Source organism: Amblyraja radiata, chromosome 7 (assembly GCF_010909765.2).
Source record: "Amblyraja radiata isolate CabotCenter1 chromosome 7, sAmbRad1.1.pri, whole genome shotgun sequence".
In the NCBI taxonomy this organism is placed as follows: Eukaryota; Metazoa; Chordata; class Chondrichthyes; order Rajiformes; family Rajidae; genus Amblyraja; species Amblyraja radiata.
This window is the reverse complement of record NC_045962.1, coordinates 27,542,969-27,569,427: the sequence shown is the minus strand read 5'-3', so window position 1 is coordinate 27,569,427 and position 26,459 is coordinate 27,542,969. Positions and strand designations below refer to the sequence as shown.

Below are 26,459 nucleotides of genomic sequence, written 5' to 3'. Positions count from 1 at the left end.
TGGACTGTATGTTCAGGGGGGGGAGAGGTTAGAGTGAGTAAGGGGAGTAGAACATTTGAGGCGGTTGATGTCCCACCGGCAGTAGGAAATGAAAAGATGTAAAGAAGGTAGATGGCCATCTGGGGGAGTCCAAGAGGAGAGGGTCTGTTGGAGACGTTGAGGTGGGGGCGGAGGGTAACAAAGGTGAAACCTCTGCTGAGGTCAGATTGTTCTGTATCAGAAAGGAGGAGGTCAGGGGGAATGGTGAACACACGGCAAGGGTGGGGGTTGGGGTCGGAGGAAGGCAGGTAGTGGATGGAGGCCGAGGCGATGTCTGGTGGGGGTTCAAAGAGGAGGGGAGCATGAGGACTATTGTGGCTAAAAGGGGAAGGGGAAGACCCAGTGAAACCCCCACTGAAGTTCCTTGTAGGAGGGGGGAGCAGTAAGACCCATCACAGTCGGGCCCCGTGGTGTGGGAGTCTGCATCATGGAGACAGTGGGCCCGGTGCTGAGCCTGGGACTCGGGTAAGGCAACGGTTGTGGCCCGCTGGTGGAGTGGCGAGGGTCGGCAGAGTCGCTGGTGGAACCCCGCAGGGAGTGGAGTCCGGGTTAGCAGACTACACTGGCTTCATGGATGTCCATTTATGAGCAGCGAAAGTGCCACACAAGGGCTGACAATCTCAGAGGCAAGGAAATCTATAGTATTTGGAGGAGTCAAAAAAGAAGTCCGTGGATAATATCTGCATGGTATGTTATTGTAACTCTGGATAATTTGGGAAAGATGACAATTTCTTCTGTCTTGGTAAACCCACAACAGTTCCAAAATTAGAAAAGTAATTAATAATTCATTATCTCCCTGAGAAGCAAATCTCATGAAAAAGTAAAATATCCATTCACCAGTGTTAGTTGTAGTTTACTGTGTAGCACTACCATCTCTTAAGTTATAGGTTTAAGGATTCAGGTCAGACTGAATGAAAAACTATCTTTGAACTGAAAAATCTAGGCTTACAATGAAATGCAGTGAGGAAGAAGAAGTGCATTATTTGAGGTGATATTTATCAAATAAAATGTTACGCTGAGGACCCATCTGCTGTGTTAAAAGTAAAATTGTTATCATTATTTTGAAGATTTGTGGAATTATTCTGTACATGCTGACCAACATTTTTTTTTAATCAACATTTCTAAAGCATAAAATCTGTTCATGTCATTCTTCTTCTGTGTGGATTTTGCATTATGTGAATTGGCTAGTGGATCTCACATCACAGCAGTGACTCCTTCAAAAGCATTTCACTGTCTATTTGGGATGGTATGGAAGATAGTCAACATTTTTTTCCTATTATGTTTAATCTTCTGATATTTTACATGATTACTGAACAATCATATCGAAGATAGTAGCAATTCAACACATACAGGAGTGTTTATATAAAGTTGGAGTATGAGAAAAGAAGAGGTGCCTATCAAATATTCCAGTCTGGCTCAGTTATTCTCTAATTCCTGTAATTGATTGTACCAGTAATTTTATATTGTCTTTCAGATTTTGACAGGAATACAACATCAGCTGATATTTATGTGGTTACTTTGGTGCAGCAAAAACCTACAACTGTAGGAGGGGGGTCAGAGGGACACATATTAGGACTGGAATGGAAAGGTCAGGATAGTAAATACTGTTTGCTTGCAGTTCATTTCCTATGAAGATTTTGAAAGTTGGAGGGAAGATTGAGTAGGCACAGGTGTTGTTAAAGGAATTATTACTACTCTGCCAAAGATCATGGGGCAGAGGAGGATGCACATCACATTGGAGTAATATTATAGAACGGTGCATAATATTACAAAGCCAAGGCTATATTTGATGATTTGAAGCCATTAGAGATATTCCATTCAATACTTTGAATACTAAGCCAGAATAGGACAGCAAGAAGGAAAAACAGAATTAATGTGGGAAAGCAGCATTTTGGTTGATACATCTTTGGGATTGCTATCAAACAAAAATAAATTGGATAAATCAAAAATAGAGTTGATTAAATGCAGAGGAAAGGTTTAAGGAGGGAAGCGGGGGAGGAGCTGACAAGAGCATAAGAAGGTGATGTTGTCAAGTTGAGAATAAGTATTCTTGTTAAAGGTGGATTTGACATTGGCACCTTTGATCTGGATCTATGAAGATCCTACGTGTGGACTGATTCAGACTGAGTGGATCATAGACAAATAAGTGAAGTTTGTGTCTATATTCTTTATGACAGAAATTGAAAATGATTATCTTTGATCTTATTATTCAAGTGTGACATACTTTGCAGTATCTCTTTTGTCAAATTGCCATAGCATAAATTATCTTTGTTTTATTCTCCACATCAAACCTTTTGAACACTACTTATAGCCCATAATCACAACTGGTGTTTCTAAGTAATTGTGCAATTACATTTTAAGTTAAAAGACTCTTTGATCTCATTCAGTATCAAAGTGATTCAAATTATTCATTCAGTCTTGATTGGCCAAACTTAAAAAATAAAAGAGCCCTTCGTATTACATCCTGTTTTCCCTGATATTTGGTGGTACATTGTGAAGCTAGGTACAATTAAATGGTTCTAAGTATCCGAGTAGGCAACATTCATACAACTGGAAGGGCGGCGGAAAGAGTTGCATTCAGTGCCATAAATTCAATGTAGTATGAACTATTCGATGAACTTATGAAGTATAAATTCAATGAACTATTGAAAATGTAGCAGCCAATTTGTTTATAGCAAGAACCTAGAAACACCAATGTTAGAATAGCTTTGGGATGAATATTTCCCAGAAGAGTCAATGAAGATTGCTCTTTTTGAAATAGTGCCAGGGATCTTTAATGCCCGTGTGAGAGGACAGATGGTGCCTCAGTTTAACATGTCATCCAAAAGACAGCAACACTGCCTGTGTAAGACTTTTTCAGTGCTACATTACTGTCAGTCTAGATTTTATATTCTAGTCCCTGCAGTGAAATTAAAACCACTATATTCTGATTGAGTGGTGAGAGTGCTATCACTGAGCCCCTAAAAGCTATATACATCACTGAATAAAGTGGAGACTAGTAGTTTCATACTTCCAATATTCATAACGCAAATCCTGCTGTTAAAGCTACTAAATAAATTAATTACTACTTCATAGAGAGGGAATGGATCATATCATGGTGTTAACCTCTGGTTCTGTATCATACCCTTCAGTTAAAATGTGATTTTATATTTTAAAATGATGACCAATTGAGTTCAGGGGAACTGGCCCATGAAAATGTTTCCCTACAATATATTTCTGCATCATCTTGCCTTGTCTAACACTGATATACTTTACCTTGTGCGTTCCAGGCTTAATACACCCCCTTTAAACATTTATTTGTGACAGTAGTTTTTACAGATTGTTTCAATGAATATGTTATTTTCATTTTCTTAGCTATTGCTGTTTGGTTTATGTTTCATGCAGTCCTTTCACTTTCCCTGTTAAATTCTTCAAGATCTCCAACCAAGACCTTCGATTCTTTGCTACAAATGTCACGTGCAAAGTGACTAATTGCCATAGTTGGTACTTATTGGCATGAGTAGCATTTCTTTTGTGAATTCGTAGCTTTTCTTCCAATAATATTGTGTGAATAGTTAAAGGCTTAGGTAGAGTGGATGCGGTTAGGATGTTTCACTAGTGGGAGAGTCTAGGACTGGAGGTCATAGCCTCAGAATTAAAGGACCTTCCTTGAGGAAGGAGGTGAGAAGGGATTTATTTAGTCAAAGGGTGGTGAATCTGTAGAATTCCTTGCCACAGAAGTCTGTGGAGGCTGTCATTGGATATTTTTGAAGCATAGATAGATGGATTCTTGATTAGTACATGTGTCAGGGGTTATGGGGAGAAGGCAGGAGAAAACGATATAATAAAATTTTATTCATCCCCGGAGGTCTGCTGATATTCGTTGTGACTGTCGGCAGACCAATTTCCCTCCGGGGATGAATAAAGTTTTATGGTCTCGTATTTTCCTGCCTTCTCCCCATTAACCCTGACACCCGTACTAATCAAGAATAGTAAGATTAAACGAGAACTTACCAGTTTGAAGTTTGATCCTTATTTTATGAGGAGGAACGTTGAGGGACTACGTGAAGAACCCGCTTATGACGCATGCGTGTCATTCTTCAAAGCAGCGGTGTGGAATCACAGATAACTATAATGACTAAACATAGTAAGATTAGACAACAGATACCAGTTCAGACTATGATCAAGGGTGGGAGCGGAGGGCACGTAGTCCCTCAACGTTCCTCCTCATAAAATAAGGATCAAACTTCAAACTGGTAAGTTCTCGTTTAATCTTACTATTTTACTTCGGAGTCACGTGAGTGACTACGTGAAGATTTTAAAGCTCTGTGATTTCATGCCGTGGAACGAGTCCATGCATCACATCTGCCTTGATTTTTGGGGAGAGTAGAGTTAACAACATTAGACATCAATACGATATTGAAATCCAACAGTAAAATTATGAACACCAATTATTGCCCCTATTTATGGGTCTATTATATTACAGAACTTAAATTTGTTTCTGTAAATGTTTCAGGTTCAATGACTGGTTTGTTATAAAGTCGTTGGAAAATTCCTCCGTTGGCCATCCTGCTGTCTTGAGGATTTGGTCCATTGGTACGTCCAACTTCATAGCTGCTAATGTAGCTGCAGCCCTGGTGGAGTGAGATTTGAAATGCTAGTTCCCACTCCAGCCTATTTAGGACTTGTTTTAGCCATCCAGAGATGGTCTGGACTGTCACTGTTTTAAATGGCTGTTAGTAGCTGATTAAAGTGACATTCCTCCCCTCTGATGATCTTAGTATACTTCAAGTATGATAGTAAGTGTGTTATAATACAGAGACGACCATCTGTAGGGTAGACCCTGAATTCTGTTTTTTAGGCCTGCTGACCCCTGTCTGTTCTGTATGACTATTACACTGATGTAAACCATAAATTCCAGATGAATTAATCATGTTGTCCAACCTTGTTTTCTGTGGTGACTGGACCCTTGTGGCGTGACCAGGACCATCAGCATGACTGTTTTCATAGTCAGTTCCCGTAGGAACAGAGCTGTAGCTGGAGACCAGTTTCTTAACATGGTCAGTACAATGCTCACATCCCATATTTGGGAGTACCTGGTTCTTGGGGACTCATTTTAAAAATGCCCCTCATGAGTTTGTTTACCAGGGTTTGTCCCAACAGAATGCCGCTCTGTACCTTCATTCCAGCATCTGCAGTTCCCTTTTGAACACCTTCAACAGGTATATTGACAGAGCACCTCTGGTGCAGTTGATGGCACTATGACTGAGCCTCTCATCGTAATGGAGGCTTGCCAGGAATTCCAGAACAGACGGGATGTTCATAGATCTGTGGGTGATGTTTGTTGTTGTGACAGTACTTCCCATTACTAGATGATACCAAGTACTGATGTTTAGGTGGACTGTCTGTGACCCGCTGAAATAATTCCGCATTCGGTCCGTCAGTCCCAGGTGTAGAAGAGGTGCTTCCAACTCTAAATAAATAGGTTAATATATAATAGTGACGGGTAACTCCCCTTGTTGCGTGAAGACCCAGTAAGTTAGGTCTATGATGGATGGTGATGTATGGTTCTGACCCATGTTGATATCACCAGTACCTCTGGTTGCGTAGGGCAATCAGGTATTATCAAAATTCGAGACGTGAAGTCTATAGTTTCTTCCTAAATAACCGACTGATGAGGCAAAAGGGAGGGATGCATAAATGATCCCCCAATCAGCGAAGATACATCTGAACCACTGCCCCAGGTTCTGGCTCCCAAGAACATAATTTGATAACTGGTAAGAGCATGGATGTGAATAGGTCGTTATCTGGTGTTCCATACCAGCTGTTCCAGCAATACATATTTTATCCAACATCCATACAGAGTTTTTAGACTTAGCGTGACCTGTTGTCTGCCACTAAATTCAGTTTTCCTGGTAGTTGGAAGCTGATATCCAATCTCTATCTGGATACGCTATTAATCCAGATTAATAGAGACAGTGACTCTAAGACTATTGCCTGCATCACAGAGTGGAGGTACCCGGTGAACTCACCGCGGCGGATGCCAGCCCGTGTCCATTGTGTGATGCTAGGTATTACATGTATGGCTGCAGGCAACAACATCTCGTTCAGACCGAAAGGTCTGATTGACAAGAAGGATTCAATTCAATTCAATTCACAAATATTGTTGGCCAGATAGTCACATGGTGTCGATATGTTTCTACCCATATGGTTGACATATGCTACCCCGGTGGTGTTGTCAATTTGTAGATTAACATACTGGTGATATAACCCAAAACAATTTGACTTAAAGCCATGACTAGCTCTCACTTCCCCAGGTATATATGCCCAACGTTAGTAGTGATGCCTCCTGAGCATTCCATCTCCCCCACAGCTGGAGATGGAATTAGTAGCATCCCAATCCAAGGCCCATCAGTATGTGGTTCCATAGACGGATAACTGTGTTTGGTTGTTTCATAAGTCGGTCAGAATGACCCCCACATAATTTCTTGAGTGACGCGTGTAGCGCTCTGTACTATGATTATGTAAAGGTCCGATATCATGTGGCTGTCACACAGCCCCTAATGCCAATTATTCTACTACCAGTCTGATGGCTGGTTTAGTTCCCTGGAAGCCTCCATAAAGGCTGTACCCTTTCTTACGGCAAAGTTACTGCCATGTGAAGTGTGTTAACGGTGGATCGCAGACGATCTGTTGTGTTAAATACATCTGTGGGCACCTTCAATGAGTCCTATATAGCAAGCGTATTTTAATACCATGCTTGCCATGTAGTGCCCTAGGATCAATCCCTTAGTTGCACCAAAGGTTCCCATTTGTAATGAATATAAAGTAAGAAGTATTCAAATTAGTCAATCTAAGATGAAGTGGCAACCACCTCTAAATTATGAGAAGGATATTTAGGACACGAATCCCTGTGATTCGTGTGGATGTCCTCCATAAGTCCTATAATATATGGGCACTGTAGTTCAGTATGCGCTTTAGTTGTTTCTTTCCCTGTAAGCATGAACATTCAGTTTGGTACATGCTGAACTGGAGGGTAATGGAATGAAGAATTCTAAGGTATACCCCTGTACTTCTGAATTTTAAGTGTCGGTAGAATAATTCTATGCATACAGATAGATCTGTTATCCACTACCAACCTCCCTGGTTCCTATTAGTAGGTTAGTTACTATTTCGGCATCCTCCGTGGTCGTTGAGGTGCCGGTGTCTGATGAGGGTAGCACATTTCTCAGGAAGTAGTTTTTAAGACGTTCCTTAATGTGTCCCAGAGTTCCCTCGATGTGAAGATCTTTCCCTGTTAAGATAAGATGCCTCCAAATTTTAATATTGGAGGTTGGGAGGTTCCAGGTTTTCATCTGTTAGGACTTAGAACATTCTTTCGTTTCAATTCCCTGCCCTACCATGTTTAGGTTGATACTGGGAACATTCAGGTTTTGCAGTTCCCTGATGGTAAGTGTTTTCCCATAGGGTTTCCGCACCCTAAATGTACTAGGGGTATGTTCTGCTCCCCTGTTCAAGTGGAGCCCAAACTTGACCCCCTATACTCCCCTCTGATGAGGGAGAACACTGTGCAGCCCTACAAGAGGTACTGCTGTAGGACTTACTAGCTGCCCCTCTGTGACTAGTCTCCATCTCATGGAGCTGCCACTTACATGCTCCAACAGCCGCTCCAGCTGGTCCCGATGCTCTCGGGCACCCAACCGGCTCCAATGCACATGATCACTGGCCATCGCGGCTGCTCCTGAAGCCGTTACTCCTGAGGCTGCTCCTGCTGCAGTTCCTGCAGCCACTCCATCCGGCTCCAATGCTCACGGGCAATGGCCGTCACGGCTGCTCCTGAAGCTGCTCCTGTTCCAGCTCCTGCAGCCAGCCCAGGATTGAATCTCGGTGTTCCCCTCTGATGAGTGAGAAACTCTGTGCCGCCCCACAAGGAGTACTGCTGTGGGGCTTATTAGTTGCCCACTGTGGCTTTGCCACTTTGGAGTATTTCCACTCTGCAGCCCCACAAGGGGTACTGCTCCTGCAGCCGGTCCAACCGGCTCCAATGCTCTCGGGCACTGGCCGCTCCCGGCTGCTCTTTATACTGCATGCTGCAGCCGCTACAACCGACCTCGGTGCTCACGGGCACCGGCCGTCACGGCTGCTGGTCATGCTGCAGCCGCTCCAACCGACCCCGGTGCTCACGGGCACTGGTCGCTCGCGGCTGCTTGCCATCTCCTCCAGCCGCTCAAACCGACCCCCATGCACACGGGCACTGGTCGCTCGCGGCTGCTCCTCTCCCGACCGGCCGGGGCCGGCGCGGGAGCGAAGTCGGGAGCGAAATCGGGCACAGCTGTTCCCATTACGGGAGATCAGCGTGCCGTTTGCTGCTGCTGCTGCCGGCTGCCCGCAATTTTGCAGGTTCTCCCCCGCCAGCTTTCTCGCTCCTTCCAGCGCCTCGGACCCATGTATAGGTCCGTGGGGCTGTAGTCCGAGTCGTCGGAAATGACTGCTCCAGACATGCTCCACCGCTGTCGGCGTGCTCCTGGAGCTGAAGTCGGCTCCGGCTCCCGTTTTAAGGGAGATAGCAGTGCCCCGGCCGTTGCTGGCTGCCTGCAGTTCTGCAGACTCTCCCCAGCCAGTTTTCATCAGCCTTCTGTAGAAAGAAAAAAGGTAAGTAAAAGAAACGACGTTCCCTCACCTTACTGTTGCAGGTTCAACCCCTGCCGTTTGGGAGGAACGTCCTTCCTCCAGCAATGACGAGTTCGAATGCGTGTAGCGTAATGGCACGCATGCGTCGTAAGCGGGTTCTTCACGTAGTCACTCACGTGACTCCGAAGTAAAATCTATATCTATGCTTCAAAAATATCCAAGGCACACAAAAAACTTGAAATTAAAAGTGAAAACAAAAAGTAAAAGACAAGCGACTGTTGGCTGGCTGCCGTGTACACACGCCTTCACTGGAACAAATGATGACACCCAGATTTACCTTGGCACCAAATCCCCCCACAACCCCCCCCTCTCCCATATCAACTCCTGTTTGTCAGCTATAAAAACCTGGATGCAACATAATTTCCTCAAACTAAACAGCGATAAGACAGAATTCCTCCTCATAGGCTCCAAAGCCACACTCAGCAAAATCAATAACCCCACTCTCACCATCGATGGCACCACTGTCTCCCCATCTCCCCAGGCCCGTAACCTTGGCGTGATCTTTGATTCCACCCTCTCCCTTGAGCCTCACATCCGCCATGTCATTAAAACCTCCTTCTTTCATCTCCGCAACATCGCCAAACTCAGACCCTCTCTCACACCGCCCGCTGCTGAAAGACTCTTCCATGCCTTCATCTCCTCCCGACTGGACTATTGCAACTCACTTCTCCTTGGCATCAGCTCCACCTACATCAACCGACTCCAACTGGTCTTGAACGCAGCCGCCCGACTCATCACCCATACCAAATCCTGGCATCACATCACTCCAGTCCTCAAACAACTTCACTGGCTTCCCATCTCCCACCGGATCACCTACAAAATCCTGATCCTCACCTACAAAGCCCTCCACCATCTGGCCCCCCCATATCTCATTGACCTCCTCTCCCCCTACCAACCCTCACGGTCCCTCAGATCCACATCAGCCGGTCTCCTCTCCATCCACAAGTCCAACCTCCGCAGTTTTGGGGACAGAGCCTTCTCCAGGGCAGCTCCCAGGCTCTGGAACTCCCTCCCCCAACTGATCCGCAATTCCGTGTCCCTCACCATCTTCCAGTCCCGCCTCAAGACCCATCTCTTCACCTCTGCCTATCCTTAGTCCCACGTCCCCGTCCCTTTTCATCTGTGCATTAATTGCCTCATACTGTGTTTTGTATTGAATTCTGTCTTTACTTTGTGTACTAGTCATGTCTCTACTATTTATTTCATTCCCCTTACATGTTTTTCCTCTACATGCTCAATTTTTGTAAGGTGTCCTTGAGACTCTTGAAAGGCGCCCATAAATAAAATTTATTATTATTATTATTATTATAAACAAACAAACATTGGGCAGAGGATTCTAAACTAGAGTGCCCCCAGACCGGGTCCCCATTTGTTCTCCCACCGTCCCTCACAGCGGTCCCCCCACGCTGGTTCCCCATTGTTCTTTACGGTGGTTCCCCCACGCCGGGTCACCATTGTCTTCCCCTCCCCCCTCGCACTCCCATTGCTGCCGCCAAAGCTCCCATCGCCTCCACCTCTGAGGCTCCTTCGGCCCAGACAGACCTCGCCGCCCTGCTTCACCGCAGTCTCCAGCGAGGCCTGTGTGATGAGACGGGCCTACCGGGACGCTTTCCAGTCTTCCGTCATCGCTCTGGTCGTCAGCGGCGTGGTTGTTCGGCGGTTAGATCAGGCCCGCGAATGGGGTTAGGAGGGAGAGATAGATCAGCAATGATTGAATGGTGGAGTAGACGTTGGGCCGAATGGATTAATTCTCCTCCTATCCCTTATGACCTTATGAATATTGAGCTGGCATTTCCAGCTGATATAGTTAGCCAGTAATGAACATCATCCTACTTTATCTTCATTAATCATCCCTGTAATGGAATTGCCCCATGACTCACACTCATGTATCCATGTTTGGGTGTTAATGGTGGTGATTTAGGTGCAGTTCAAGCAGATAATTAGAGTTACATTGGGATTAGTATAGGTTAAACGAATAACACACGTTTCCACCTTGCCCACAGACTCCCTACTGATTTTGTAATGTAATTTGTGGTAATTAAAAATGTAAAACATTGGGACCTGGTAAAAAATGGTAAATGCCAATATGCCTACTTAACAAATCAAATTTAATAACTCCTAACTAGGAGAAGTAGAGTCTAACTACATGAACAGAATGTAAGAGGTAAATACTGTAGATAGACACAAACAGCTGGAGTAACTCAACAGGACAGGCAGCACCCCTGGAGAGAAGGAATGGGTGACGTTTCGGGTGGAGAAAATATTAAGAAAGGGGAACTGTGAAACTGAATTGTCCAAGAATGTAAAGCAAAAATGGTAATATATATTATAGACACATAAATTGAATGAATGAATGAATGAATGAATGAATAAGTTTATTGGCCAAGTATTCACATACAAGGAATTTGCCTTGGTGCTCCACTCACAAGTGACAACATGACATACAGTGACAGTTAGGAATGACACATAATCACATTAATAATAAAACATTATTGATTAAACATGTGAATTAAATAAAGTACCAGAGCAAAAGGAGGCTACATATTTTTGGTTATTGAGTAGAGCTACTACTCGTGGAAAAAAGCTGTTTTTATGTCTGGCTGTGGCAGCTTTGACAGTCCGGAGTCACCTTCCAGAGGGAAATGATTCAAAGTGTTTGTGGCCAGGGTGAGAGGGGTCAGAGATGATCTTACCTGCTCGCTTCCTGGCCCTTACAGTAGCAATGTTACAAAATTTTGAGATTTAAAAAATCAAGTCTGTAATTTATCCCATCAGATAAAGCATAAAAAGAAGTTTAATTTGACACCTAATTCACTTTCATATCTCATGTATTTAAAAAGTTATGGCCATTTTCATACTCGGAAATTAGCATCTTGTTCCCTATTGATTTTCTATGGACGTAACAAAAAAGCTGTGATCGTGGACAGTCAAAAGCCCATAACTTTCTTAAAAATTAAGAGAACTGAATGAAATTTTCAGTTATCATAGATTGAACCATTCTGAAACAAATATAAAATAATCTTACTTGGATGACCTGAAATTAAAGCATATAATTAGTTAGTTACCCAAGTGTAGCTAATTTCAAACTTCAATTACTAGATCTAAACATCTATCCATTTCTTAATAAATGATTAACATTTTTAAATAGCCTAAGTGTGCAAATAATATTCATAAATAATTCACAATAAAACATGATTTTAAATCTCATTTACATTAATTTATAGGCCAAATGGAAGGAATTTAGTGTTTAATTGCTGTAAATTAAAGTCCATTTTAAATCAGCTTTCTAGTGGGATCCTGTGAACGCGCTGGTTTAGAACGTTCACATTGCGGTAGATTTGTGCCCCCAAATGCCCAGAAAAATACTGCGGGATATAATGGGCCCAAAATTAGCTACTCGCAATATTAAACTTTGTATAAAGGGATCTTTAGAAGCCCTTTTTAATGTAAAAATAAGCTACATACCTTCTGTGGTTTGCTCTATGGGACCCTGACGGCTGTCGGTGGTCGCGGGTTTATAGATTGATTTTTAAACTACTATAACTATTATCCAAGGCCTTTAAAACTAATAATAGCTTTTGCGACGGGGTCTTCCAGCGATTTTTCGTTAATAATTAACTAGGCTGAACATCTTCGATTTGAACAGCCTAGAGAAAATCGCGTATTAAACCCGCCCCCCTCTAAACGGCGCCAATATCGCGCACACCCGCAGCGACAGATTTTCAGCGACGCTTCAGGTAGGCTTTGCAACATACCTACTTACAGTGTACAGTTTGTCAATGGAGGGAAGGTTGCAGCCAATAACCTTCTCAGCTGATCGAACGATTCGCTGCAGCCTCTGGATGTCGTGCTTGGTGGCTGAGCCAAACCAGACCATGATGGAGAAGGTGAGGACAGACTCTACGATGGCCGTGTAGAATTGGACCATCATTGCCTGCGGCAGATAGTGCTTCCTCAGCTGCCGCAGGAAGTACATCCTCTGTTGTGCCTTTTTGATTGTGGAGTGGATGGTGGCCCCCCATTTAAGGTCCTTGGCGATGATGGTTCCCAGGAACTTAAAAGACTCCACAGATGTGACTGTGGTGTTGTTGATGGTGAGTGGGGTGAGGGGAGGGGGAGCTCTCCTAAAGTATACAATTATTTCCACTGTCTTAAGAGCATTGAGCTCCAGGTACCTCATAAATTGAAAGAAAGGTAATATATAAATGAGACTATGGAGTGAATAGACTGAAAATGCCAATGATAATGAAATATCAGATATATTAAATAATTACATTTTTCAGTATTTACGAGGGAAATGAATGGCATTAAAAGTTAAGGCTAGAAATTGCTAGAATGACTAAAGTGCAGAAACTAGGTCATTTGGCCTATCATGTCGGTACAGACTCATTAGCAGAGTAATTCACTAGTTCCACAACTTGTCTCTTGTCTCCATCAATGGTGTTGATGTGCAGTTTACCAGGGAGTACAAATACCTTGGAGTGTACCTGGACAGTAAACTGGACTGGTCCAGGAACGCTGAGGCCCTGTACAAGGAGAGACAGAGACGGCTGTACTTTTTGTGATGGCGCCGCTCTTTCGACCTCTGCAGTAAGATGCTGCAGATGTTCTACCAATCGGTGGTAGCCAGTGCCATCTTCTTCACTGTCGTGAGCTGGGGCAGCAGGGTGAAGGCCGCGGATGCCAATAAGATCAACAAACTCATCAAGAAGGCTGGCTCCATCCTGGGGGCGGAGTTGGATTCATAGGAGGTGGTCTTGGAGGGGAGGATGCTGCTCAAACTGCGGAGCATCTTGCTCAATACAGCTCATCCCCTCCATGACACACTGATTAACCTGAGGAGTACCTTCAGCAACAGACTGGTTCAACCAAGACTGCAGTACAGAATGCTACAGGAGATCCTTCTTCCCTTATCAAACTGTACAACTACTCCCCTTTCTGTCATACGGTAGACTTACTCCCCTCCCCAATCTTTTGCACACCCCCAATCCTTTCCATTACATGAAATTCCACGTTTCATGTAATTTTGTATTTTATAAATGTTGGTAGATCAATTTGGAATGGGAATTGGATGGAATACTCTATTTTCACATGTGACTGGGCACAGTGACAATTTTTGCTGTATACCCGATGTATACAAATAGCAGCCACCTACGGCGCTGACAAAGTTACAAAGCCCGCTGGCTCCTCCTTTTGTTCTCGCCCCCCCCCCACCGGGATAGCCTGAGATAATTAAAATTCTATCGTATCATTCTCTGTGGCAATTTTTGCTGCTCCGCATATTTATCCAATTCCCAGCCTATATATCTACAGACAGTGCCATCTATGTTCCAATCACACATCTCCTCCTGTCACGATTGATAATTTAATACCTGTAATCTCTAGTCATTGACTTCTTCACAATTTCTATTCTATCCAGATCCTTCATCACTTTATATATTTCTATCAAATATCCCTTTGTAAATCCTGGCCAAAATAGAGCCAGAATAGCCAAAATAAAGCAGAGGATTCATGCATTACAAGGCCATTTTGGCTAATTTTGTATATCAGTATAAGAAGGCACAGGCTGCTGGCTGGTGCCAGGAAGTCTAGGTCCCAGATCAGTGTTTCAGATAAGGGACACTGCAATTGTCAGTATGTATGAGAATCTTGCAGAGGACCTCTAAAGTTTTGTAAATGCATGAGTTTGATTGGATTGCTGCAATAGTGTATATAATGTTGCAAGACAGTTACCCTGCTGTTTGTTGATTGGCCAAAGTGTTGAGCCTTAGCAGAATTGTTTTGTGTTCCAGGGTAAATATTGCATTATTCCGTTGACTAGCTTCCTCCCAGAAGCTTCTGTAAGAAACATTGTATCAGACTCTGTAATTGGATTGGGGAACTGTCAGTAATGTATTGAGGGGGGTGGAGGGGAGGAGGAGAGGGTAGGTGGGTGAGGGCAGGAGGGTGGGGGAGGAGGGGAGAGAGAGATGGGAAGAGAGAGAGGGGAGGGGAGGAGAGAGAGGGGAGGAGAGGGGGAGGCTGAGAGGGGTGGGCTGAGAGGGGTGGAAAGGGAAGGGGGTGGGAAGGGAGGGGGAGAGGTGGGGGGATGGGAGGGGAGGGGGTGGAGGGAAGAGGGTTGGGGAGGGGGTGGATGGAAGGCGGTAGGGGAGGGGTGGTGGGGGGAAGGGGGGTTTAGGGGAGGGAGTGTGGGGGAGGGCAGGGGGGTGGGTGAGAGGAAGGGGGGAGAGAGAGAGGGAGGGGAAGAGAGAGAGGGAGGGGGAGAGAGAGAGGGAGGGAGAGAGAGGGGTAGAGAGAGAGAGAGAGGGGGAGGGGGAGGGAGGGAGAGAGGGAGAGAGAGAGGAGGGGGAGAGAGAGAGAGGAGAGGGTGAGGGTGGGGAGAGAGAGTGGAGGGAGAGAGAGGGGGGAGAGAGGGAGGGAGGGAGAGAGTGAGGGAGAGAGGGAGAGAGAGAGAGAGAGAGGGAGAGAGGGCGAGAGAGGGGGAGAGCGAGAGAGAGGTGTGAGAGAGAGAGAGAGAGAGAGAGAGGGGTGGAGAGAGAGAGAGGGGGGGGAGAGAAAGAGAGAGGAGAGGGGCAGGGTGGCAGCTCGCAGGAGCCCGATCTGAGGACGGTGAAAAGCAGCGGGGGGACCAGCCGTTCGTGGCTTCCGCAAAGGGAAGTGCACCCACCAGTGTGACAGAACCGGGCCGGGCCGGGGTGGGGGGGGCAGACGATCGGGCCTCCCGGAGAGGAGGTCGTCTCCTGTGACGGGTAGAGAGGAGAGGGGAAAGAGGGAGGAAGGAGAGGGGAGGAGGTGAGAAGAGGATGGGGGGGGAGCCGGGCGAGTGAGTGGGCTGCGACATGCGGAGAGAGACAGAAGTGGCTTCTGACTCTCTGGAAATTCACAGCTGGAATGAGCGGGCAGGGGATGGGGGGGGGGGGGGGGGGCGGTGGGTGGGGCTTCACAAGCTGCGCCGACAGTGAGGAGAAGCTTCATCGCATAGGCACCTCTGAGTTTCGAGATCTGCAGAACAAAGATCCTATAGCGGAGCTGAGCTGTAGAATCTTTGTTCTGCAGATCTTTCTCGATCTTTCTGCGCCTTTTGAAGAACTGGCACTGCACAGGTGGGGTGGGCTAACGTACCTCGTGGAAATTTGCGCATGCACGTTGACAGTAGCTGCATTAATACAGAGCGGCGGGGGGGGGGGGGTGGGGGCACGAGGAAAGGCATTGTGAGGTGCGCAGCTGGGCAGTCTTTATATACTTTTTTAAATGTCAGTTTGGTGATAATTTTCAGCAAATATCTCTGGAAATTATTGAGCAAATTTAGAGATTAGTGGATTTCTGAAATCATAATTTAAATCCCTACCGAAATATGTAAACATCTCCATGTTTATGCGTCTGTTTTTCGAGGAAATATGTTTCAATGGCAAAATGACACACACACACACACACACACACACACACACACACACACACACACACACACACACACACACACACACACACACACACACACACACACACACACACACACACATACATTTTATTTACCACTATCAGGTATCCCATCAGTCTCCAATATTCAGAAAAAAATATCCTGTGAAATATAGGTCTGAAACATTCAGCAGTATTTAATGTATATGGCTTCAAGGAACATATGAGCTACAGGGTTGAGCTCTGATTGATAATGTTGAGCGTGAGGGGGATATAGTGATTTGAGCAGTGCCTGAGTCGGGTGACATACAGAACTTGTTGATGGATTCACTGAGTTTGATCATTCACAGGAGGTCACTAACCATCTTGTGGCATTGCATCCAGGTGCTGATAAATTTATTTCTGTAGATAAATAGCAATTTATATAGATATAGTAGTTGCCCAGGTGCCAAAGACCACCCAAAGTGCCGCCGGGCAACCTAAACGGCGAGTCATTTTGCCCGGCTTGGCACTGCAGATACTGGTTTATACCGAAGATAGACACAAAAAACTGGAGTAACTCAGCGGGTCAGGCAGCATCTCTGGAATGGAATGTGACATTTCGTATCGGCGACGGCTGTAGTGCGGGGCAAAGATACCAGGTGCGCGGTGACGAAGGGTCGGAGCGAATGACAGGCCCCGCGCAGCAGCAGCGGCCGCGGCAGTGGCTCCACCATCCATCCTGTACTGATCTCCATTCATCCTGTACTGACCCACCCTCCATTTATCCTGCACCGACCCCCCCCCCCCCATCCATCCTGTAGTGCTTCACATTCATCTTTTACTGATTCTCCATTCATCCTGTACTGATTCCCTCCATTCATCCTGTACTGAACCTCCCATTCATCCTCTACTGATCTCATCATTCATCCTGTACTGAACCCCCCATTCATCCTCTACTGATCTCATCATTCATCCTGTACTGATCCCCTCATTCATCCTGTACTGATCCCCTCATTTATCCTGTACTGATCCCCCATTCATCTTTTACTGATCCCCTCATTCATCCTGTACTGATCTCCCATTCATCTTTTACTGATGAATGGGGGATCATCCTGTACTGATTCCCTCATTCCTTCTGTTTTGAGCTCCATTCATCCTGTAGTGATCCCCCATTCCTCCTACACAGACACTCCGATCCACACTGTACAGTTCCCCCCCATTCATCCTGTACTGACCCCCCCATTCATCCTGCTGCTGATTCCCCCACCCCCCCATCCATCCTGTACGGATCCCTCCATTCCAGAAGAATAGGGGGAACAGTCTGAATAAGGGTCTCGACCCGAAATGTTGCCTATTTCCTTCGCTCCATAGATGCTGCCTAACCCGCTGAGTTTCTCCAGCATTTTTGTCTACCCCCATACATCCTGTACTGATCCCCCCCTCCCCCCCCCCCCCCATCCATCCCGTACTGATCCCTCCATTCAACACCACTGTCTTCAGAGTGAACATTGACTATGTTTGATAACGGAATGCAATCAAATGTGTTTTAAATCCCAATGTTATTATTTGTTTTAGTCCATAAAGATGGATTAATTAAACTGTGAACATGTGAAACATTAAAACTGCAGTGTTCTATTGTCACTGCTACCATTCCCGGAATCCCGGAAGTGGCGGCGCTGTTAACAGCTGCGGCTCGCCTGCAGTCCGTCTGTCTTTACTTTTTTCTGTTTTTTTTGTCTTGTTTTGGTTAAGTTTTAGTTTGTTGGGTTGTGTTAGAGGGGGTGAAACATGTTCTCTGTCTCTTCCTTCGGGGGAATGCGACTTTTTCGTGTCGTATCCATATTGATGCCATATTGGAGGAACGGCTGCTAACCAGCAGCCGTCCGTTAAACTCGCTTTTTTAAAAGTTTTTTAGTTAGTCCTGTCTCGTCCGTTTGGAGAAATTGACTTTTTAATGTGGGGGGTAGGGGGCAATTTTATTTCTAGGTCCCTACCTGGTCGGTGAGGCAGCTTTTTCTCCGGGCTGCCCGTCGACCCGTCCTCGCGGCCTACCAGCGGGCTTGGAGCGCCGTTTCCTGGCGGGGACCGCCCAGCACCTCGGCCTCGGTCGCGGCACAGCGCTGGAGCGCTATCGTGGAGCGGAGCGGGCGATGCCTTGCCTTGGTCGCCGCGCTGGAGCGACGCGCTGGAGCTCCGGTGAGCTGGACCGCCGAGAGCAACACCTCCGGGCTGCGGGTCTGCGGAGCGGAGCGGAGCGGGCGGCGCGATTTCAACATCGGGAGCCTGGGAGCTCCAAACCGGCGCGGCCTTGTCGGCTCTGGAAGCCGCGGTCTACAGCTTGGAAGCGGCCGTTCCAGGTGGCCCAGCCGCTGAGAGGACTCTCCCGACGCCGGGGCAAGACCACCCGGTGAGAACGGCCAGGAACATCGGGCCTCCGTAGAGGCAACTGCTGTGGCAGGCCTGACTTTGGGTGAACTTGGGGTTGGGGACTTGACATTGTGCCTTCCCCCACAGTGGTAACCATTGTGGGGGGATGATTTTCTGTCTCTACGTAATCCTGTTAGTCTTTGTCCAAGATGGCTGCCGTGAAGGGAGAGTGGACGCTGGCGCGCTTTGGCTGCCGCTGCTCTCTCTTCACATTGTGTTTTTGATTTTCTGTTTTTGGACTGAATTCTGTTTTTAGTTTGTGTCTCTGTGATGTCTTCATTATTTATTTTACTCTGATTATATGTTTATATTCCTGTTAATCTATGTAAGGTGTCCTTGAGATGTCTGAAAGGCGCCCAACAAATAAAATTTATTATTATTATTATTATTCTCTGCCTCCATCTGCGCTGAGGCCTAATGGCGGAGCTGGCGGCCTCCAACCTGCGACCGACCCCGAGGCTCCGGAGGCAGAGCCAGCCAGGACTTACCAACGAGAGGCTGGCCGTCTTCGGGGCTGGGGCAGCGGTGGCCCGACTTGCTGGTGCGGCGTTCTGGCTTTCGGCGGCGGCCTGGAGCTGATGCAGCGGGGCTCGGAGCTGAGACTGCGGCTGGGGCAGCGGCCTGGAGCTGGGGCGGCTGCCCGGAGCTGGGGCAGCGGCCCGGAGCGGAGACTGCGGGACCTGGAGCGGCGACTGCGGGACCCGGAGCTGGGGCGGCGGCCCGGAGCTGGGGCAGCGGCCCGGAGCGGAGACTGCGGGACCTAGAGCGGCGACTGCGGGACCCGGAGCTGGGGCGGCGGCCCGGAGCTGGGGCAGCGGCCCGGAGCGGAGACTGCGGGACCTGGAGCGGAGACTGCGGGACCCGGAGCTGGGGCGGCGGCCTGGAGCGGAGACTGCGGGACCCGGAGCTGGGGCGGCGGCCTGGAGCGGAGACTGCGGGACCCGGAGCTGGGGCGGTGGCCTGGAGCGGAGACTGCGGGACCTGGAGCTGGGGCGGCGGCCTGGAGTGGGGGCGGCGGCCCAGAGCTGGGGCGGCGGCCCGGAGCTGATGCTGTGGCGGGCTGTCTCGGAGCGGAGACGGCGTTCCGGCTTTCGGCGGCGGCGACATCACCACAGAAGTCCGCTGGACTGAAGAGCGGCATCTTCGGCCTGGATCGATCGTCTCAGCGCAGAGGGAGAACAAGGAGAGAAGCGACGGAGACTAAGACTTTGCCTCCATCACAGTGAGGATGTGCTTGGTGAACTCACTGTGGTGGATGTTTAATTTGTGTTTATTGTATGTTTTGTTATTATTGATTCTGTGTATAACTGCAGGCAACATAATTTCGTTCAGACCGAAAGGTCTGAATGACAATAAAGGATCTATCTATCTATCTATTGACACATTATTACAGAATTCATTTTAACGGCAAATCAATGATCTTAATATGGAGTATCAGTACTGTAGTTATTTAATGAGCAACATTCATAAATATACGTTGGATTTATCCAGGTTTTACTTCTACAGTCGGTCACATACATCACAAATTTGGTCAGGAGATATTTCAGTTGAAATTTAATGTTAATTCTGAAGTGGGAATGATGGAAACAGCGTTTATCAATAATTTTTTTTTAAATCTGGTGCGTACAAACTGGGTATCTTCATTGCTGTCCATAACACGTAGATCTAATCTGAATGTCCAGTAATGTGGCGTTTTGACACCTATAATCATATTACCAAAAGAACATTTGCTGCAGTTATGTCATTTGGCAATCTCTTGTCAGTTAGTGTAATGTTTAACCTGTCAGATGGATATAGTTGGTTTTAACAGCTATTATCATAAAATGCCTTTTGAAATGTCCATGCAACCTGTATATTTTGTTGTGGATAAATGATGTGGGAAGCGAGAGTGTTTCTGTGCCAATAGCAATAACGACCCATGCTATGGCCATGTCATGGTAATTTTCGGTCCTTCACAGAAAACATGCTTGTATCAATCTGTAGTGTGCATGATTAAGCATATATGTTTCCATGGTCCAGGATTTATTGATACAGGTTGATCATACACTGAATAATCCAACCACATTTTTGTTTGGAAGTGGAAAGAACTAATAGAAATTGCATTCATTGCAATGTGTAAAAAGAGTTGAGATACTGTTTTATAATTTTGCTGCATGTCATTGTGGTATCTATCATGTCTTAATTGGTGAATATGTTTAGTTTGTGACTTTATTCGAAGCAGAAATAATATGTGAATGCTTCATTGAGCATAATTCCGACTGGTAACTACGCACTTCGTCCGAGCACATTATCGCACACTTCATGCAAACCGTCTTAAATGACCATCTAAACTGTCATTTGGCAACCTAAAAAGCTGCCTAGGTTGCCCAGCTGGCAACAGGGAAAAAAAGTTAAGTGAGAGCCCTGTATAAGAATTTCCATATCTCCTACAAGCCCTCTAGTGCAGCTTCCAAAATATCTGGATTCTGCTTCTCCCTTACCGGCCATTCTTTACAGTTTCACAGCCCAGCTCAGATTACAAATTTTGAAAGAGATGTGCAGGACACTTTTTTTCACACAGAGCGATGGGTGCCTGAAACGTGCTGCAAGGTGGTGGAGACATTTAGATAAGTACTTGGACAGAAAGGGAATGGAGGGATATGAATCATGTGCAGCCAGAGGAAATGGATTTAACTGACTACATGGGCATGGGCATTGTAGGCTGAGGGCCTGTTTTGTGCTGTACTGTTCAATGGAAATGAAACACAAGATTGGTATGGCCTGTTTATGATTGAGATGTCAACATGTCTAGTAACAGTCAATTGTTACTTTATTGCTGTTTTATTGTTATGTGTATTTTATACGTTATTTTAATTGTCCATACTTTCAAGATATTCTTTCTTGAGGAAATCATTGTTTTTATTTTGTAATATAAGCAGAATGATTACAGTCATTTGTTGCTGATTTTGAAATCATTATAGGTTCAGTTTCTATTTCTCACCCTATTTGCTTAACATCATTAGTTAGAGAATGATAAATATTTCCATGGTGGCAGACGTTCTACTCCCAGAGCAACTGGGTTACATGCTGAGTGTGGAATATAAAACTGGAAATGATCCTTTTGGTAAACCATATGTTTTCTCAGTGTATTGTCAACTATGTAGATTTGGAAATAATTAGATCCAACTGTAATCACATTTGTTATTCTATGGCAGTCATTTCTCACTATCTTATACATTTTCTATCTGTTCTTTTCTTTTTCTTTTGTATTCTTTTTTTTTTTAATGGTTCCACTTATTTTCACTTTCTGCTCCTCTATATTCTTTTAAATTTTCTGTATTCTTCTTTACGTTTTCCTCCTAAATTTCACTAAATCTTTTAAAAACCTTCTTTAGCTTTCCCTTGTTTCCAGGCACCATATGTGATGTTGCTCTGTACCAGTGCATTAAAATCTTTATTAAAAAAGGGTGTGGACTTGACCCCATCACTTTATTCTTTTATTTCCAATGGGAAAGTATTTGCCTTTTGTTTACTCCCCCCTATTTATCTCAGTTGAAAACAAAATTTGGTAAGTACTGGCAGCATGATTCATGTATTAATGATAAGTATTTGCAAAATACTTTAATAATAGAAGTTGTGCCAAGAGTTCATATCCTTGTGAACAGGAGTTCATATCCTTGTGAACAGGAGTTCATATCCTTGTACTTCAGATTGTAGTCCCAGAGCAAATGGGTTACATGTAAGTATTTTCAACTATATACTGTAGATTCGAGTAAGGAGGATAAAAATAGAACAGTTGGTGCAATTGGGAGAGAGTGGGAAAGTGATATTGAGGCCAAGATTTGTTCAGCCTTGATCTTATTGAATGGCACAGCAGACTTGAAGAATTGATTGGCCATCACGAATGCAGGTGTCTAGTTTCCATTTGATCCTCAGCTTTGCTTTTGCATATTTCCTAATGTTAATAAAAGGTCTTTACAGAAACATCATCATCAGCTGAGTCTGAACTTTGGAGACAACTTATTTTGTGTCCATCTTCAATGTTTCAAATGTTGGCATCACTGTCATCGTCCGTTCTGAAAAGGATGCAAGCTTCTGGCGACAATCAGTGGGAGCCATCGCTTGTTGCAATAGATGATGGTGGTTGCAGAATTAGCTCACAATACTTCAATTTTCCAGCCCCGCCACTTTGGGGACTGATACCTAACGACAACCACAGCATTGTTTGCTGTTGTTAAAGATGAACTTTTCAGTAAATATTCTGGTACCTACCTGAACAGCAATTATTAAGTAGAAAATCAAGCCTTCATCAAACCCCATTCACTATGTGCTATTTAAAGCTTAACTTAACCACTTACCTCTGTAGCTGTTCTAATTTACTTTAGAGGCTCATCAAGGAATAAAAAACCATTAACCCTTATCTCTGTGGTGAAGGGTGAAATGCATTGGCATTTCTCCATTCCTTCTTTGCAACTACCTGTAGCGGCAGATTTTTATATCGTTCAAGAGATTACTCCATCTAGCCACTAAGTAGACTACATGGTTAAGGAGAATGTCGTAATATGCATGTGAGCTCTCCATGAGACCTTCAGAACTTCTTCACAGATAAATATTCATAACAGTATTTTGATTAATAGTTTCTTTATTGTTGAAGAAACACAATAAGATACATCTGACCTTCTTCTCCGACTCGTACACTTTAATCTTCGTCAAACTCCAACATATTGCTTTAAACGTTAGAAAACTCCTTGTGTCTCGGTTAAACTTCACATGGTCGAAGGGTAAGCCTTCCCCATATAAGTCCGAACTAAACTAAAAACAAAGCTTCTGCTCAAGAAACCTAGCTCCAATCACGCCCTAGAATACGTCATAAATCCCACTTACATAATAACGGGCAGTCCAAAATTAAAAAGCAATTGCCATAATTAATTACACACAAAACAAGCCAAATGGCCACTACATACCGGCCCCTAATTGTTCCGAGTATATAATCAGGCAATTATTAATAAACATCAAAAAAGTAGCCATGAAGGCTTAACATCTATCAAAAGCAAAAAGTCAGGGAATTGAACCCCGGTCTCCCATGTGACAGGCGAGGATACTAACCACTATACTAACGAGAAAAATAGCATGCACTATATATCCGCCTTCAGAATTCTTCATCGACTCTTCCATCTTCACTTTCGCCTTCTAGAAGCAAGCAAAACTTGATTATTGATCTTATTAAAACACTGTCTTTAGTTTAAACTCGTACCGTGCGCACTTAATCCTTAAAATCAGGCATGATACCCAGTATATAGTCCGAAACATAACGGTCCCAAGCTTTGATAGCATGAAACTTGTTCCTCCATGTCCGATCAGCTCATGGATGTGTTATAACAGCAATGTTGAAGTGTGAAAATCCTTCGAGAGAATAACAGGATTTTTAGCAATAAAGTTCACCATTAGGTTTGATTTAATTTCCGGTTCATTAGCAGAGATTTCAAATCCCAGCTCAAGCTTTGGCCATTCTCTGTCTAGCTTACAGAGAGACTTTAGTTCATTGATCCATCTCTTATCGCTTAAGAAGCGGTTCGCTGTCAGTCCTCGAGAAACTTCATCCGCAGGATTTTCTGTGGTGTTAACATATTTCATTTGTACAACATTAGTAACTCCCAATGCACTTTCCATTGGCAGATTGTCTCTGTCCAAATCAAACTCTCTGGTTTCTTTGGCTCTGTCATCTGGTGGAATTCTTTCACAATTGTCGCTACTCCACTTAGAAAGTGTGAATCCTCCCTTATTGCAGAGGGAAATCAGATGTTTTACTGGTTGAATTGCTTCCTGCTCAGTAGACTTGGATTTTAAGCAATCATCCACGTAGTTGCATTTGGCAAGCTTGCTTTCATAGGTCTAGATATTGAGTACAGGAGTTTCAGGCAGCAGAGTGGAGCAAACGGTGGAGCTGCTGCCTCAGTGCCAGACACCTGGTCAGGGTTCAATCTTAACCTCTGGCGCTGTCTGTGTGGAGTATACACATTTTTCCTGTGACCGTGTGGGTTTCCCCCGGGTGCTCTGGTTTCCTCCCACATCCCAAAAATGTACAGTGTAGGTTAATTGGCCACTATAAATTGCCCCTAGTGTGTAGGGCATAGGAAAGTTAGATAACATTTAACTAGTGTGAACGAGTGATCGATGGTTAGCATGGACTTGGTGGGCCGAATGACCTGTTTCCTGCTGTATCTCTGTACCTATTCCATGCTATTCCATGCTGTATCTCTGAACTAAACTACAGTATATTGCGATGCCATGTTACAGCTCCAAGTTTATTGTGGAACCATGTATTGTGGGATCAGTTCTGGTCATCTAGCTATAAGAATGATACCATTAAGCTTGAAAAGATGCAGAGAAGATTCATGGGGATGCAATCAGCATTGGAGGCCTGTAATAAGTAAAGGCTGGATAAGCTGAGGGTGTTTTCAGTTGAGCTGCTTTCACATGGTTGAGGGGTGACACCTTTTAGAGCTTATAGAGTTATATAAAACAATGAGGGACGTAGGTGAGAAGGATAGTCACAGTCTTAATGAGAGCAAAAAGGATTAGTGTAGATGGACAATAAGGTTGGCATTGGTGTGATAGATCAAAGTGCCTCTTTCTGTGCTCTATGACTCTATGCATCTCCTTCTGCAGGTGCTGGCTGATCTACTGAGGGTTTCCAACATTTTCAGATTTCCTGAAAATTGAGGTTTTGATTTTACATTGGTTTCCAATTATTTTTTAAACTCTGAACTTTATATTCTTGAAAAATAATTACCGATGGAATCTCCTTTTATGTTTCTATTTGGAAGTTTACTTGCTGACTAGCTCTGCCTATAAAGCTTGTCATCAGTGGGAATTATTTTTTTTTTCTCAGGCCTACAGAGCGCTCTGGTGAAGATGTTGACATAATATTTACCCGGCTAAAAGAAGTGAAGGCATTTGAGAAATTTCATCCCAATCTTCTATACCAAATCTGCCTGTGTGGGTATTATGAAAATCTGGAGAAAGGTGTAACATGTAAGTCACCAACTATTATTTATCACAATATATATCTATCTATCTATATATTAAAACTGTGTGTGTGTGTCTGTGTCTGTGTCTGTGTGTGTGCGTGTGTTTGTGCGTGCCAGATTCGGCCTTTGATTCCTTGCTACGCCAAAACAATTCCGAAATTCTCCGATATTTTTCCCATTTTGCTAGCGATTTCACTTTTACATTCAATCATCCACTCCTCAAAACATTTGGACATTTGTATGTACATGTTTTTAATAAAATCCTCCCCCCCCCAATCACTCATTTTAAAATCTAAATCGGACTCACGAGCTGCTTGACGTCACAATGCCAACGTGCCGACCAATCTGCCTCCAGTATGCCTCCAAGTACGCTCTGCGCCACGGCTTCCGTTGCTGGACTCCAGCGCGCGTCCGCCTGCCCGCCTGCCCGCCTGCCCAAAGATACTAGAGGATACTATAATCTTTGCGCCTGCCCGTCCCCCACCCCCCCCACCCCCCCACTTTACCTCTCTCCCCCATCCTCTCCTTCCTCTCCCCCTCCTCTCCCTCCCTTCACCCCCACTCCGCCCTCTCCTCCCCCCCTTCCTGTACTCAGGGTCTAAAGCGAGCCCATGGAGCTCAGAAATATCATGAGAGTTCTGCAGAAGCCCGCCCGCCACGGCCTTGCTCAGGGTCAACGCCCATCCACATCCTCGCTCGGTCCGGCGCCTGGTGGGGAGGCTGCTGCCACGGGCCAAGCCCGGCTCGATGCCGCTCGCCCGCCGCCTCGCTCGGGTCCTCAGCAGAGTCTGGGCTGGAGCAGAGTCTGGGCTGGAGCAGGGCCTGGAGCTGGAGTGAGGGCCAAACCCGGGGTTTGGGATGGTGCCGTGACCGGGGCCAAAAAGAAGCCGCCCCGCACCCGCCAGCAGTCTCTCT

The 26,459-nt window shown here is 45.3% G+C and overlaps 1 protein-coding gene across 1 annotated transcript in view; it reads left to right on the top strand.

Annotated features, from left to right (window-relative positions):
- rapgef4 (Rap guanine nucleotide exchange factor 4) overlaps positions 1–26,459 on the top strand; it is a 205,784-nt gene that overhangs the window by 14,097 nt on the left and 165,228 nt on the right. Inside the window, exon 2 of the mRNA XM_033023947.1 lies at positions 25,406–25,548. Within this exon, the coding sequence (XP_032879838.1) occupies positions 25,406–25,548 (143 nt within the window). The remainder of the gene's footprint in view (positions 1–25,405; positions 25,549–26,459) is intronic.